The 15,409-nt window shown below is 40.6% G+C and overlaps 1 protein-coding gene across 4 annotated transcripts in view; it reads left to right on the top strand.

Moving 5' to 3' along the window:
• DHX35 (DEAH-box helicase 35) overlaps window positions 1–15,409 on the top strand; it is a 43,750-nt gene that overhangs the window by 4,547 nt on the left and 23,794 nt on the right. For all 4 annotated transcript variants that reach the window (XM_081009231.1, XM_081009230.1, XM_081009232.1 and 1 more), the window contains exons 2-8: window positions 7,824–7,957; window positions 8,327–8,419; window positions 9,146–9,223; window positions 12,045–12,149; window positions 12,992–13,053; window positions 14,627–14,696; window positions 15,317–15,376. In XM_081009231.1, coding sequence (XP_080865357.1) covers window positions 7,824–7,957; window positions 8,327–8,419; window positions 9,146–9,223; window positions 12,045–12,149; window positions 12,992–13,053; window positions 14,627–14,696; window positions 15,317–15,376 — 602 coding nt within the window. The remainder of the gene's footprint in view (window positions 1–7,823; window positions 7,958–8,326; window positions 8,420–9,145; window positions 9,224–12,044; window positions 12,150–12,991; window positions 13,054–14,626; window positions 14,697–15,316; window positions 15,377–15,409) is intronic.

Here is a 15,409-nt window from a genome sequence, read left to right as displayed (position 1 = left end):
TAAGAAAATCAGAGTACCCCATTTATTTATTTTCAGAAAAAAAGCACTGGATAGATAACTAGATGTTGTCGTTGTTTAGTCGTTTAGCCGTGTCCGACTCTTCGTGACCCCATGGACCAGAGCACGCCAGGCACTCCTGTCTTCCACTGCCTCCCGCAGTTTGGTCAAGCTCATGCTGATAGCTTCGAAGACACTATCCAATCATCTCGTCCTCTGTTGTTCCCTTCTCCTTGTGCCCTCCATCTTTCCCAACATCAGGGTCTTTTCCAGGGAGTCTTCTCTTCTCATGAGGTGGCCAAAGTACTGGAGCCTCAGCTTCACGATCTGTCCTTCCAGTGAGCACTCAGGGCTGATTTCCTTAAGAATGGATAGGTTTGTTCTTCTTGCAGTCCATGGGACTCTCAAGAGTCTCCTCCAGCACCATAATTCAAAAGCATCAATTCAACTAGATAGGTATAGTATATTGCAGTGAGGGGGGAGGGTCTGCGTTGGAGTACTCTTTCAGTTTCACTGCTTCCTGTTAATAGGTATTCAAAACCGCTTTGAAACACCCCCACCATCGTATGGTATATAAGGCAAAAACACTCCTCTTTTCCCCAGCTAATTAAACAATGTATGGCCTTTTAAACTCGGGGTGTGTGTGTGTGTATCGTGTTTATTACTATGTAGTGTATTTTTGTGTTAAGTGCCCTGTGATCCTCGGATGAAGCATGGTATAGAAATTTAATATGAATGAATGAATGAAGCATAATGAGCCTACACTCAGCTTAATAGGCAAAGAACCTCATTCTGGGTTCCCATTCTGAACCAGGCTCATTAGGAACTCTGTTCTGCTCAGTGGAATTTACCTTGGGGTAAATGTACATATGGCAAGACTGCAATCCTTATATTTAATTGTCATACTTCTACCCTGCCACTTGGAATAAAGCTGTATTATAAACCATGGGACTTTTTCAGTTTAAACCTAGCAGTGATTGGCTTTGCATCTTTTCTGCCTGCAGTTTATCAAACGAAAGAATGCTTGTTTCAACAGATGTTATCTAGTGCTAACGCAGTGGTTCAAACAAATGGGAGAAGTTTAAACCATATATGTAATTTGTTGCACAGAGCTGTAATAATAATATGGAATGTTTCCATATTGATCTCTGCACATTATTAAAAGGGCAAAATTTGAAAACAAGGGACATCTGTGAAATATTAGGAAAAGCTTGCGTGTGACTGAAAAAGCAACAAGGTCAACATTTTCATCTGGTGAAATTAGATCCCGTCCTCATTGGCTCATGGCTTATGAAACAATACAAACTTAGCAGTAAAGGGTTTCTGCAGTGCTAAGCAATCTGCATGCTACCTCTTTGATATATGCATGATGCTCTTGAGATTATTGTCCTGGCGTGAAGGATAATTAGCAGACAGTGTTTCACTGCGTGGATGAAATTTTATAGGCCTATTAATATTTATTTAAATTAGAGTATTGCTCACTTTGGGGTCTGGAGCTAACCTGCCCAAAAATTCAAGAACAGTGTTTGTAGTAATAGTTTCTTTTAGTGTATATTTCTTTGTGCCTTGTCAGAAGTTAGTACACATTTTTGTTTGCACTGTTTCTATCATAAAGTGCTGCACAGGAGTGTAAGTAATTGGGAGAGTTATGCTTCCACTTTGGTAGAACAAATATAAATAATAGCCTTTAGGCTGCTATCCTATACACACTTACATGGGAGTAAGGCCAACTGAACACATTTAAAGTTACTGCTGAGTAAACATGCATATGATTGCACTGTTATGTAAATGTTTGTTTTGGGTATATGTGAAATTGTTGGAGTCAAGTCATTGCAATCTTATTTATACTCACCTGAGAGGGAGCTCAGTTGAACTTAGTGGGTCTCTTTTCTGAATCAACATGCAGAGGATCAGTGGTGGACTTTGGGCTCTCAAATTTCAGCGGCGCCCTCTGTGATGCTAAAATTTGGTGCCCTCACTTGCGCTCCGTTCTACAGCATTGTTGTGGCACTGCACCCTAAAACTGCCTCTGATAAGATTGATCTTCGAGCTAGGCTAGGAAACTTAATCAGGCAACTACTGTCATATGACTGTCCTAAATCAACATTCAGCTTCATTGGATGTCCCCAAATTCTAGTATTATGGAAGAGGGAGAAAGCCTTCATGACACCTTGCCTAATTTTATCATGACCTTTACTCACCTTCTGTCTAACCTAAAAAAAGAAAAATATCTGTCTTCATCCGGGAGTTGCTCCAGCACTGTTTTTTTACTCTTTTCAGCACCCTTTTCTGTTTAATATCCTTTTTTGGGCATAGTAATAATAATAATAATAATTTATTATTTGTACCCCGCCCATCTGGCTGGGTTTCCCCAGCCACTCTGGGCGGCTTCCAACAAAGATGAAAAATACACTAAAATGTCACATATTAAAAACTTCCCTGAACAGGGCTGCCTTCAGATGTCTTCTGAATGTCAGGTAGTTGTTTGTCGCTTTGACATCTGATGGGAGGGCGTTCCACAGGGCAGGTGCCACTACCGAGAAGGCCCTCTGCCTGGTTCCCTGTAACTTGGCCTCTCGCAGTGAGGGAACCGCCAGAAGGCCCTCGGCACTGGACCTCAGTGTCCGGGCAGAACGATGGGGGAGGAGACGCTCCTTCAGATATACTGGACCGAGGCCGCATAGCAACCGGAAATGTGAATACAGTGGTACCTCGGGTTACAGACACTTCAGGTTACAGATGCTTCAGGTTACAGACTCCGCTAACCTAGAAATAGTACCTCGGGTTAAGAACTTTGCTTCAGGATAAGAAAAGAAATTGTGTGCCGGCAGCGCTGCTGCAGCAGGAGGCCCCATTAGCTAAAGTGGTGCTTCAGGTTAAGAACAGTTTCAGGTTAAGAACGGACCTCCAGAATGAATTAAGTTCTTAACCCGAGGTACCACTAATATTTCTAGGGCAGTCAACCATATATCTGTATGAAGGCATTATGATACTAACAGATTTATTTTCAGTTCCTTTCCTAAAGATCCCTAGCATGAGAATTGGATGTTTGTTCCTACTCTTGTTTTCTGTTTTCTAACCTGTTGCTGATTCATAAAGTGGATTTCTGGCTTGAGAGCAGTACATGTGAAAAGGATCTAGGAGTCTTGGTTGACCACAAACTTGACATGAGCCAACAGTGTGACGCGGCAGCTAAAAAAGCCAATGCAATTCTGGGCTGCATCAATAGGAGTATAGCATCTAGATCAAGGGAAGTAATAGTGCCACTGTATTCTGCTCTGGTCAGACCTCACCTGGAGTACTGTGTCCAGTTCTGGGCACCACAGTTCAAGAAGGACACTGACAAACTGGAACGTGTCCAGAGGAGGGCAACCAAAATGGTCAAAGGCCTGGAAACGATGCCTTATGAGGAACGGCTAAGGGAGCTGGGCATGTTTAGCCTGGAGAAGAGGAGGTTAAGGGGTGATATGATAGCCATGTTCAAATATATAAAAGGATGTCACATAGAGGAGGGAGAAAGGTTGTTTTCTGCTGCTCCAGAGAAGCGGACACGGAGCAATGGATCCAAACTACAAGAAAGAAGATTCCACCTAAACATTAGGAAGAACTTCCTGACAGTAAGAGCTGTTCGACAGTGGAATTTGCTGCCAAGGAGTGTGGTGGAGTCTCCTTCTTTGGAGGTCTTTAAGCAGAGGCTTGACAACCATATGTCAGGAGTGCTCTGATGGTGTTTCCTGCTTGGCAGGGGGTTGGACTCGATGGCCCTTGTGGTCTCTTCCAACTCTATGATTCTATGATTCTATGATTCTATGATTCATATTATGTGATTGCAAATTTATTCAGGAGTCATTGGTGAGGGACTTCATCAAAAGTTTTTTGAAAGTTCAAATACACAATATTTTCCCAGATTTCACCTATCTACATGCTCACTGACACACTCAAAAAGGTTAGTCAGATGCTAGTCAGTCTTGCTCCAGCAAGACCTGCACTTCTATATGCTTGGTAATTTTATCTACACATATTGATTGGCATTGAGGAAATTACTGCTGCTTTTTGAAACTGGTTCTTTTGAGCATACTGGATGGTAAATTTAATCTGAAACTATTTTTTTTAAGTATTATACTGCCATTTATTTACCACAGGCAATGTTTCAAATTAAACCTTCCAACTCTTATGACCTTGACTGCGATAGAAACTATAATTTGATTGGATTTTAGGTTCTACCAATTCTTTTGTTAGCTACTGACAAGAACATTGCATTTGCAGAAGTGATGTACATGATTCATGCCATATATATTTATGATACATTTTTGGACATTGTGTTGCTTCTATTGATCACCAGCATGAGCCAAGTTTTAACAAAGATTGTGCTTGAACTCTCAGATATTTTTAATTGGAACTGTCGAGAAACAGGCCAGGAAGTAATGTTTCTTATTGCCTCTGCAGGAGTAATTTGGAAGTGACCAATTACTTCATTATTGCCTGAATTCATTTTTTGTGTACCTGTAGAATATGGTGGTAGATGTATAATGAATGTGAAACATTAGCTATCAATTATGAGTTGTATACAATTAAGCCCTCCTCAGCGACCCATTGAAATTGATAAAACCAAAGGTAGTCACGTTTATTAACTTCAATGGGTCTATTAGCAGAACAAGTATTGAATTCTGCATTATGCCTGTATTGTCCCCATGCTGATACCTTTCCCAAGTAAGATCTAGTTTGTTTGAGGAGTGATGGTTTCTTTGGGACCATTTAGTGCTGCACAGTTGAGTCAACAACAAGCCATGGCAATGATTTGTCCTTGAATAAGAAATCACCCGGAGACGATCTTCAGTTTGTCCAAAACATCACGAAGAACAGCCAATTGAAGCATATTGGCTACCAAATGTGTTGGGATGCTGATGCATAGTGAGGAAAGTCTCATGCTTGCCATTATGGCTATGCAGTTCTGAACTACTTTTGACAAATGGATGAAATCTTTGAAGTTTACTAGAACTAAAAGTCACCATCACGTCTGAGCTTAATGAAGTAGCAGGTTGGGCTGTAAACTAACTAACTACAGAGAAGCCCGTGAATGATAAACAGTGCTACTCTACAAAATAACAACTTGACCATCATGACATATATAACCAGACATATGTATGTAACCAGACATACATGTTTATACTAACAGAAAACACACTGTTTTACTCAGAGAAGACCCATTGAAATTAAATGACCTAATTTAGTCATGTTATGCGGGAGGCAGTGGAAGACAGGAGTGCCTGGTGTGCTCTGGTCCATGGGGTCACGAAGAGTCAGAGACGACTAAACAACTAAACGACAACAAGTCATGTTCATTAATTCAGCAGGAGTACTGTGAATAAACCTCGTCAAATACCACCCTATGCATATGGACAAATATGTAAATATGTCAGGAAAACCAAATTTTGGAAAAACTGGGTGCATGGGGATCTTCAAAATTGTGATTGCAAGGGTATATACACACACATGCTACTTGAGTGCTGCTCATACCATCCTGGAAATGTATCCTGACTGGGCCTAAGTCAGCCTGGCATAATTAGAGGTTTTCATTTATTGTGTTCTGCAACCATATGGCATAGCTCCTACAAACTGAAGGGCATCTCAATGAACTTGTGTAGGGAAAACTGCAAATTATGCATATCCATAATGATGGGGGTGTTGTTGTTTTCTCCTTGGAACATCAGTTGCATGATTCAGCACTTACAGCTGTCAGTAGCTCTTTAGTAATCTGCAGCAAATCCACAAGGATTAATGATATGGTTTTGAAAGGTAAATTTATTTCTGACTAAATGTATGTTTGTAGTTTGTTTGTAGTTGTTGCAGGCATTATTAAGTGAGCCTTCAAAAAGATAAAACATCTTGAAACATGCATCCTTTATGCGTGATAAGTCCTTCTGAGCTGAGCAGGCTCTGTCATCTTCGGCACACTTCTTATGGAGCTAAGCCATACTGGATTCAGTGAACTTATTTCTTAATAAACGTACATAGAATTGCTGTCTTCAGGTCCCTATTCAATGAATGCATTTAGGATTGGGCCTTGCAGTTGGCTTCTGTGCATGCCTACTCAAAAGTAATCATTAGTGATATCAGTAGGGCTTACTCATAAATAAATGCATAATTTGTTAGAGTGTGGTGAACTGCATTCCATCATTAATAAAGAGAAATGAGGGAGTGGGGAAGTTTTGCTTGCCAACTTACCTAGAAAACCCCCAGTCAGTCCTGCTTCTGAGATTTTAACAGCCATAGAAATTAGCTGGGGTGATTGTACGCTATGAGAACCAGCATGACCCCCTGCTAATGTCACTGAATACACTAGTTGTTACAGACAAACAGTGGCAGCCCCATTAAAGACACAGGAGCATGATTAGGAAAATGATGGAACACGTTTTTCTAACCTTATTTCAATTATTAAATTGGTCCCAATAGGCAATCCTGCTGTTCTAAATGGTGTCTCGCTTCTTTTTAATGTGGGTATTTCTTCCCTTTTCTCACCAGTTTCTCATTTTCAATTTTAAGTTTGCCTGATGAGAGAGTTGTAGGAAAAGCCTTCACAGAATGCACCCAAATTCAAATAACTAAAACCTTTTGGTTTAACATGTCATCTTTAAGAGCTCTCCATGTTCACTCAGTCTCCAAAATGTCAGGAAATTACAGCTGTTAAGGGCCTTAACTGACACGTTACTTGGCAATATTAAATGGTGTGATATCCTTTCCTGTGGATTGTTCCAGCTTCATAACTACCTTGGAGCTGGATGGCTGCTAGCGGCAGACTCCCAGACCTAAGTTCTAGATTTTTCTGTTCAATGGAGTAGACACCTGGATCCTTTGCAACAGAAGTTATGATTCTACATTCTTCTTCTTCTTTGGCGATCACTCGTAGCCGAGTAAGATTGTCTTCCATAAACACGGTTTTAACACTGAGTCCGTAAGTGACTGTGGAGGCCAATTCTGGATCCACACGTCCTTCCACAGTGGGGACATTGGTTTCCGGACAGGAGTTGATCACGGTGTGGGTTTGCCAAGTGTGCCTTCCTCCTAGCACGTTTCTCCCTTGCGTCCTGAGTTCGAGTGTCTTCAAAGCCCATGACACCTTTGGTAAAGGCTGTTCTCCAACTGGAGCGCTCACAGGCCAGTGTTTCCTAGTTGTCAGTGTTTATACTACATTTTTTTAGATTTGCCTTGAGATAGTCTTTCAACCTTTTTTGTTGACCAACAGCATTACGCTTTCCATTTTTAAGTTCGGAATAGAGTAGTTGCTTTGGAAGACGATCATCAGGCATCCTCACAACATGACCAGTCCAGCGAAGTTTTCGACAGAAAAATAAATTTAAAACTTCATGGAGGATTCTATATCACAAGTACCCAGCTGACAGCCAATACCATCCACATAGAGTGACAGTTTTGGAAGGCTCTATTTAACTCGGTAAAACCTGTTTACATAAAAATGGGGACAAGGTTTTATAGGCCTTGCATTGCCCACACAGACACACACTGGTTATGTATAGATAATCAATCCTCCCCATGGAAGATCAGCTGGGCAGTGGGGAAAGGTGGGTGGGACTTCCTGGGGCTTGGTGAGACTGGCTAAGGGCCACATGCAAGCTATGTCTAGTGGTTTAAACAAATTTTGAATATCTTAGAATTCACACTGGTTTGTAATTCTCCCTTGCATGATAGCCTTGGATGTTACAAAAGCTACAGAGGTTAATTCTGATAAACTTAATTTTCCACTTTCTTTGCATTTGTCTAAAAGTCTTGTCATCCTATTAGTAGTGACATTTATTTATTTGGTCATACAGGGACAGAAGGGCCTGGTGTCAGCCTTTCAGAGGAGAGACAGAGCGCTGGTGAAAGCTCTAGTGTTTCAGTGATCTATAATCCGTATGTTTCCCTTTCTATTGAACAACAGAGGCAAAAACTACCAGTTTTTAAGGTATCAATTTCTTTTAAGTACTTTGCATTGAATTATTGTGCACATTATGTTCTGGGTATTTTACCATTTCTTCTACATTTGTTTTGCAGTATGAAAACTGATAGTGCGTTTGCAACATAGAATGTGCATTTCCTCTGACAAAATAATTTTTTAGAACATTCAATTATTTTGTACAGTAACTCTGAGTGGATGAAAATGCACACGTCCCACTATCAGTTTAGGCACATGTTGGATTCAGTGGGTTTTAAGGAGTTTGTGCTAGGTTGTAATCTATGCTGTTTTTGCGCAAACACTTCTCTCAGTTGATGTTTTGAACTTGTTTTCTTCAGCCATTCTAAATCACATTTGAATATCTTATTTTTCTTTCAGCTTAGAAATCACATCCTTTATCTGGTAGAAAATTATCAGACATTGGTGATTGTTGGAGAAACAGGATGTGGGAAAAGCACTCAGATTCCTCAAGTGAGTATGAAATGATTCATTTTTCTTCATCTGTAGGAATTTATACTCTTACCCTTCAACCCAGTACAGAGGGTAGTTTGCAAGTACAAGAAAAGCAGAAGAATATATAAAAGCAGCATAAATGCAAAGAACAGAGTCCAACATTGTATAAATGGACTTCTGCTCTAACAATGGGACTTCACCTTTCTTTCTCCTGCATGTAGTCCACATTTTCTCCGGAGGGCCCCTTAGCATTAAAGCAGATTTTGAGGGCATCTAGAAGGCTGCAAAGGTGAGATGAAGAAGTTGGAAGTCCTGTTGCATGAGCATCTTAGCATGGACAGCGTTGGGTGCAATACAGCATCTACAAAATGGATCAAATTAAATAAAAAAGTTATGAGATAATATGATGTCTTCATTATGTGCCTGAAAAGTCTCTCTGAGGAAGGCATTCCAAAACTGGGGCACCACCACTGACCATTCCCCCCCCCCTTAAAACCCCTCACAATGCCCTAGATAGTAGGAGAACTTGTGAAACTCTTATGAGGATCATAGTGAACAACAGGAACATGTGGAGACAGGTGATCCTTCAGGTACGCTGGCCCCAGGCTGTGAACTTAGATAGAAAGGAGAGGCAGGAAGGTTCCTTGTGCTAACAGGAATTGTTGCACCGGCTTCCGCTAGTGCAACTATTTAACTTAGAATTTTTATACCATCTATGTTAATAACTTTGTTTCCTCATTACAGTATCTAACAGAAGCTGGCTGGACTGCCGAAGGGAGAGTGGTGGGAGTAACACAACCCCGGAGAGTTGCTTGCGTTTCAGTGAGTGCCTCCAGTTTAAACTATTTGTCTGCGTATTATTCTTTTGGGGAATGATAATATGTTCTAACCTTTTGTATAGCACTGTTCATATCAACTTTTGACACAACCCAGTGCATAGCTAAGCATTCCTGAATCTCATTAAAATCCATGTGGTAATGGGACCTGTCTTCTGACACAGAGTCCGACAGATGCTGACTTGCTCAAGGCCCTATGTTTTCAGTGAAAATCTTTGCAATAGGGTGTTAGCCCAGTTTCCCCTCCTTCCTAATGATGTGTGTAGTAAGAACAAAGTAATTTGTTTCTTTCCCCATCACAATTGAGCATGAATTCTGGTGAAGAATTCCTTCTTGTTTTGACTGAAACATTGAGCAAGTATTGGTGAAAGCATCTTTCTCAGGGTTTGCTGTCCTGCTTCCGGTTTTTTGTCGATGGGTTTAAACCACATACTGTGGGTCTCTCAATGGAAGCCATTTGCTGGAATAACATCATGGTCAAGCAAAAGATTTTACTTTGAGGAGATGCAGTGCATAGCAGTTTAAAACTCATCAGCTTAAAAGTAGGAACAAAATAAAAAAAATTCCTTCCAGTAGCTAAGTTTGTTATTGGTATGAGCTGAGTATCTGAAGAAGTGTGCATGCACACAGAAGCTCATACCAATAACAATCTTAGTTGGTCTCTAAGGTGCTACTGGAAGGAATTTTTAAATTTTGTTTTGACTATGGCAGACCAACACGGCTATCTACCTGTAATTAAAAGTAGGAAGTTAGGGTGGTGAGAACAGCTTTGTACAGGATCCAAAGAAGCATGTAACCATTAAAACATGGTTCATATATTTTTTTATTACAAGGGCTTGAAGTAGGGTGCAGAAAATATTTAACATTTTTGCAGCCCTTGTTCATTTATTGTGTGATTGTTCTTTGCCAGAAGGGTAGTTGTGATTGTTATTTTACAAAATTTTGAACTAGCAGTTATGATGTGCAGGGCTTATACACACACACACACACACACACACATATATATATATGCATGCTATATTACAGGCATTCTGTTTAGAGAGAATTTTTGCGTCTTCTAAAATGTGCTCCAGGCTGTGTATTTACACACAATTTGGATTTGCATTTTTATGCTTGTTTTTAGTTTGTTTCAAGGCTGCATAGCTTTACCATATGGCCCATTTTGATGAACAAATGTGAAACGTGCCTGGATATTTAAGCCTTTGGCACAAAAGCCTTTCATGGATCCAGTTTGTGCTTTCATTTGTAGCACTATAATTAATTGAATTGTTTAGAGTGGGCTGCTTATTGCTGATAAGAACATTGTTAGAGAAAGCAGTCTTGAAGAAACATAAGCATGACATGGGGAGGAAGCAGAGGATTCAATTTTCAGTTTCAAGTGGCTACTGCAGATTCAATTTTCAACCTGCCATCTCCAGTTAAGGGAGTTCAGGTAGCTGAGCTAGGAATTTCCTCAGTAGGAAAGTTGTTGCCAAACAGAGCAGACAGTACTGGGCTAGTGGACAAGTGGTTTGGCTTTGTACAATGCAGTTTTTCTGTTCATATGAAGTGTGAGGGGTTTTAAGCTTGTTAGTCTCTGTCTCTTCAGTAAGCTGGAAATATTGGGAGTCCAGGAGATGAAAATATATTGCCTGAAAACATGGAGTCAAGAAGAAAGGGACAATGGGAAGATGATGTACACAGAAAAGGCTTCAGTGCTTTTGTGCAACTTATGCTTTGGAAATAGCCAAGCATTCTAAAAATAGGTCTGTAGAAGTAGTTATATTAGCCTCCTGTTCCAAAACAGGAAAGTTCTGCAACACTAAAAAAATGGCAGGAATGTATTGTGGCATAAAATTTGGTGGCTAGACCTCACTCTTTTGGGTGCTAGAAACTGGTGGTGTGTTTTAGACCCTTATCCTTGAGCAATGGCCTTCTGGGTTGAAAAACCTAGTTGTATATGTTCAGGCGTTTTAATGTTGAGATTTTTGCCATTCAAAATTTTGTCTTTTGAATTAGGAAAGTATGAAAATTGAGAGGGTGGAAAGCTAGCTGTTAATCCATATATCCAGGAATTAAGCTGACTGTGTGATTCCACCTTCCTATTTCTAACCATTCATCAATCCTATTTTTTAATTCACATAGGCTGACAGTAAGCCAGCACTGTATAGGTGGTTCCTGAGAGGAGATGTTTTTATCTGTGACCGTTTGAGAAAGTGTTAATACATCATGAAGCGCCAGCCTAACTGCTAATACAATTGTAGGCCGTTATATCCTGGGGCTACAGCTGGCACAACTAGAATTCATCCAGAGTCAAGTGGTTGATTGTAATTGAGGGAATACATGCATTATAAATAGCCTGTCTGCTGTATAAATGGATTCTAGCTACATTGATGTTCCAGTCTCAGCTTTCTGAGTTTGATGTTTATAAACAATTTTATATAATAATAAGTTTGGTGTTTATAAATAATAAAAAAATATTATTTGTTTATTACTATTATTGTTTGGGCAATCAAAACCTTGTGTTGAGTGACTAATATGAGTAGAGTTTTCAAATATAGGTTGTGCTAAACCTGTAGGTTGTGCAGTCCCTGTAGAAGCACAGTAATTGCAACTCCACTGATCCTAAAAGATCCCTGTCATACGAGGGATGCTTGTGCAGAAGTTATATAATTGTCCAACAGGATTAACTCAGTTTAGCCAAATTAGCTGAATTCAATTTCTAACTACGTACACATGTCAAATATTATTAATAAGGCCTAGTTCAAGAATTAAGTTTTGTTTGATGTCTACAGTTTTAAACCTCCTCCTCATCTTCCTTCTATTAGATCGCAGGCCGGGTAGCTGAGGAAAGGGGTGCCTTGCTGGGTCATGAAGTTGGGTACTGCATACGATTTGATGATTGTACTGATCCACAAGCTACAAGGATTAAGGTAACATCTTTGAACAAATGCCTGTGACCCATAGGTGCAGAAATTAGTGTCCCTTGCTTTATCTTCCTAATCCAGTGAAATGTATACCCATTTCTTTATTCCATACATAGCACTAAAACACTATTCCATACTCAGCACTATACATAGCACCATACATAGCCAGTAGAGATTCATAGGCTGAGAAAACGCAGTAGACGCAAGAGAAACCTGTAAAAATGTACATGTTGCAGCACCTGTTCAGTATTCCAGACAGGTAGCCGTGCCCCTCTCCAGAGGACTCCATTTTCCCCCACCCCCACCTAGCTTTCTGTTGTTAGATAAAGTTGCTTGTCACTTCTACACAATTTGGAGTTCCCACAATCACGCTGGTACCTTCTTGTATGTGGATACAGTGGTGCCTCGCAAGACGAAATTAATCCGTTCCACGAGTCTCTTCGTCTTGCAGTTTTTTCGTCTTGGGAAGCACGGCTATTAGCGGCTTAGCAGCTATTAATGGCTTAGCGGCTTAGCGGCTATTAATGGCTTAGCGGCTTAGCGGCTTTAAGAAAAAGGAAACAAACTCGCAAGAACTCGCAAGACGTTTCGTCTTGCGAAGCAAGCCCATAGGGAAATTCGTCTTGCGGAATGACTCAAAAAACGGAAAACTCTTTCGTCTAGCGAGTTTTTCGTCTTGCGAGGCATTCGTCTTGCGGGGCACCACTGTATTGCTTTCCTGGCTTCATAAGGATGCATTCTTGGCTCTGAACTTTGGAAATGCAGGGAATTCTGTATCTGTTGCCTAGAGTTTTGTGCTGCTGAAGTTGCTGAACAAGTCGTCGATTGTTCTTGTATCTGTGTTTTAGTTCCTGACTGATGGGATGCTGGTGAGAGAAATGATGGCTGATCCATTGCTAACACGATACAGGTTAGGCTAACAACCCTTTTAACTGCTGTATACATTAATGATGTAAGGCTTCCCCCACCTTTTCCTTTTGCCTACATTTATCTTTAGTTTGGCAGCAGTGATTAACTTTTCATTTTGCTTATTGTTCTGTAATTTGCCATGGATACTTACGGAACTTAATAAAACAATAAATTCTGAGCACCACCTTCTGTAATTGTGCATCGAATTAGGAGCAGCACCAATAAAGTACAGTGCCCTTGATCCCAGAGGAATACCACAGTTTGTCAGGGTTGATGAACCTCTGTCCCAGGGGCTGATTGCAGCTGTCTAGGCTTCTGCATCCAGCTCTTGAGCCTCTTCTCTCAGGCCACACACCCTTGCCCCAGCTGTACCCTTCACCAGTCCTGTTCTGTGCTGTCCTTGACTACATTTGCTAGGCGCAGATGTGTCATTGAACTGTGTTAATGCCTTCTTGTCCGGGTGGAAGATGGAGGGGTGTCTGTGTAGAAACCCCTGACTCTTGTGTGGTTGGAATGTACAGTGGTACCTCGGGTTAAGAACTTAATTTGTTCTGGAGGTCCGTTCTTAACCTGAAACTGTTCTTAACCTGAGGTACCACTTTAGCTAATGGGGCACGATTTCTGTTCTGTTCTCAGTAATGCGCTGAACCAAGGAAAGAGTCACATTTGTTGCTCCACCCACTGTTATTACCCAGTACTGTAGTCACACCCAGTTTTACCTCTGTCCCCTCCTGTACTGACTGTTGGGATATTGCCGGGAAGACGGGGGCATCAGGCAGGCATCAGGCTGGCCCTCAGCTGGCTCCAGCCACCGGCCGGCAGCTGGTCTCCCTTGGAACAGCATCAATTAGCGACACGAGCCTCAGATACATTTAGAGACCCGTGCATGCTTTATCAGCAGAGTGCGTAAATCTTCTCACAGCAGAAGAGGCGGACAGAGAAATGTGTAAGCATAATGTACAGCATTTTATTAAGCATAGTTCAGGAACAAAGGAAAGCATGTCTGCTTCCCTTCGTCTCCAGCAAAACAGCAGTAATGCAAAAGCTATATACAAAGAGAAGTTCCCAGCAAGTGCTGGAAGTAAACAGGCATGTGACATACAATAGTCATGCCTGTTCCCTTTTAAGGAGGAACGGAACTATATCCTAACACTGACATGCGGTCCCCCAAAGGTTGCTCATAAGGAAATGTGGCCCTTAAGCTGAAACTGGTTCCCTGTCCCTGGTATAAATGAACTTGCACGCACAATCTTCAGGCCTCACATTTTGTACTTTTACCATAAGGAGTCATTGTCTTAAGAAAAACTATCCCTAGCATTTCATTACCCATTCCATTTTCCCCCCACAGTTGTGTTTAATTTATGGTTATTGCAGCTCTGCTGGAGTTTTAAATTCAGCTGAGTCATAAATGTGTGACTTTCAAGATCAGCTTGCATACTACTTCCATAATTATTTGAATTGTGCCTATTATATAATGTGTTACACTTGGTAAATTGGAATTTTTCAGGTGGACTTAATTTCAGCTTTCATTGATATCTCATAATTGGAACTCTGCTCTTTTCTCTTTGATTCAGTGTCATCATGTTGGATGAAGCCCACGAGAGGACTTTATATACAGATATTGCCATTGGCTTATTAAAAAAGGTTAGAGCTCTCTTTGTGCATCCTACCTCAATTCCCCCACATTTATTTAATTTCTGAATTGAGCAAAAGATTATAATGTTTCTAGAATTATAACCTGCTCAGAGTGTCTATTCAGTTGCCTGTGTTTGTGAGCTGATTACCTTGGTCCTACTATCAAAGAGTTTGCTGCTCTGTTAAGCTTGCAATGGTGCTAATTTTGAGTTGATTTTCATAATGGATGGTATTCTTGAAGGTACAGTTCTGATGGAAACAGCAACATGAATCCTACCATACTTGTTAATAGTTTACAGGCCTGTAAGGCAAACAGTGCTAGCATCATTTCATAAAACATTTTCCTAAGGTTTGTAAGCATGATACACTGGTGGTGAGGATTATTTTAGTGGTAGCATATTACTTAAGCTCATACACCTACATGATTTTCAAATGTGGGAATATCTGGCTTGGTTTGCAATGCATGTACTCTGAATAGGATAAGTCATTTTCTGGAAAATAGAGATACTTGATTTGTCTATTGTTTTTGTATGCAGACCAATGTCTTTCTTAAATTATACAAACAGTTCTGGGATTCTGTGGTGATTAATCATAATTGAGGATTAAAAACCCCCTGCTGTGTCTCACAGGTTCAAAAGAAACGAGGAGACCTTCGCCTGATTGTTGCATCAGCTACACTGGATGCAGAGGTAGAACTAACATATTAGATTCAAATAATTTCC

This window comes from Podarcis pityusensis (assembly GCF_964106645.2).
Source record: "Podarcis pityusensis genome assembly, chromosome: 6".
In the NCBI taxonomy this organism is placed as follows: domain Eukaryota; kingdom Metazoa; phylum Chordata; class Lepidosauria; order Squamata; family Lacertidae; genus Podarcis; species Podarcis pityusensis.
Note: the sequence above shows the minus strand (reverse complement) of the source record. Positions and strands in the feature narration are given on the sequence as shown.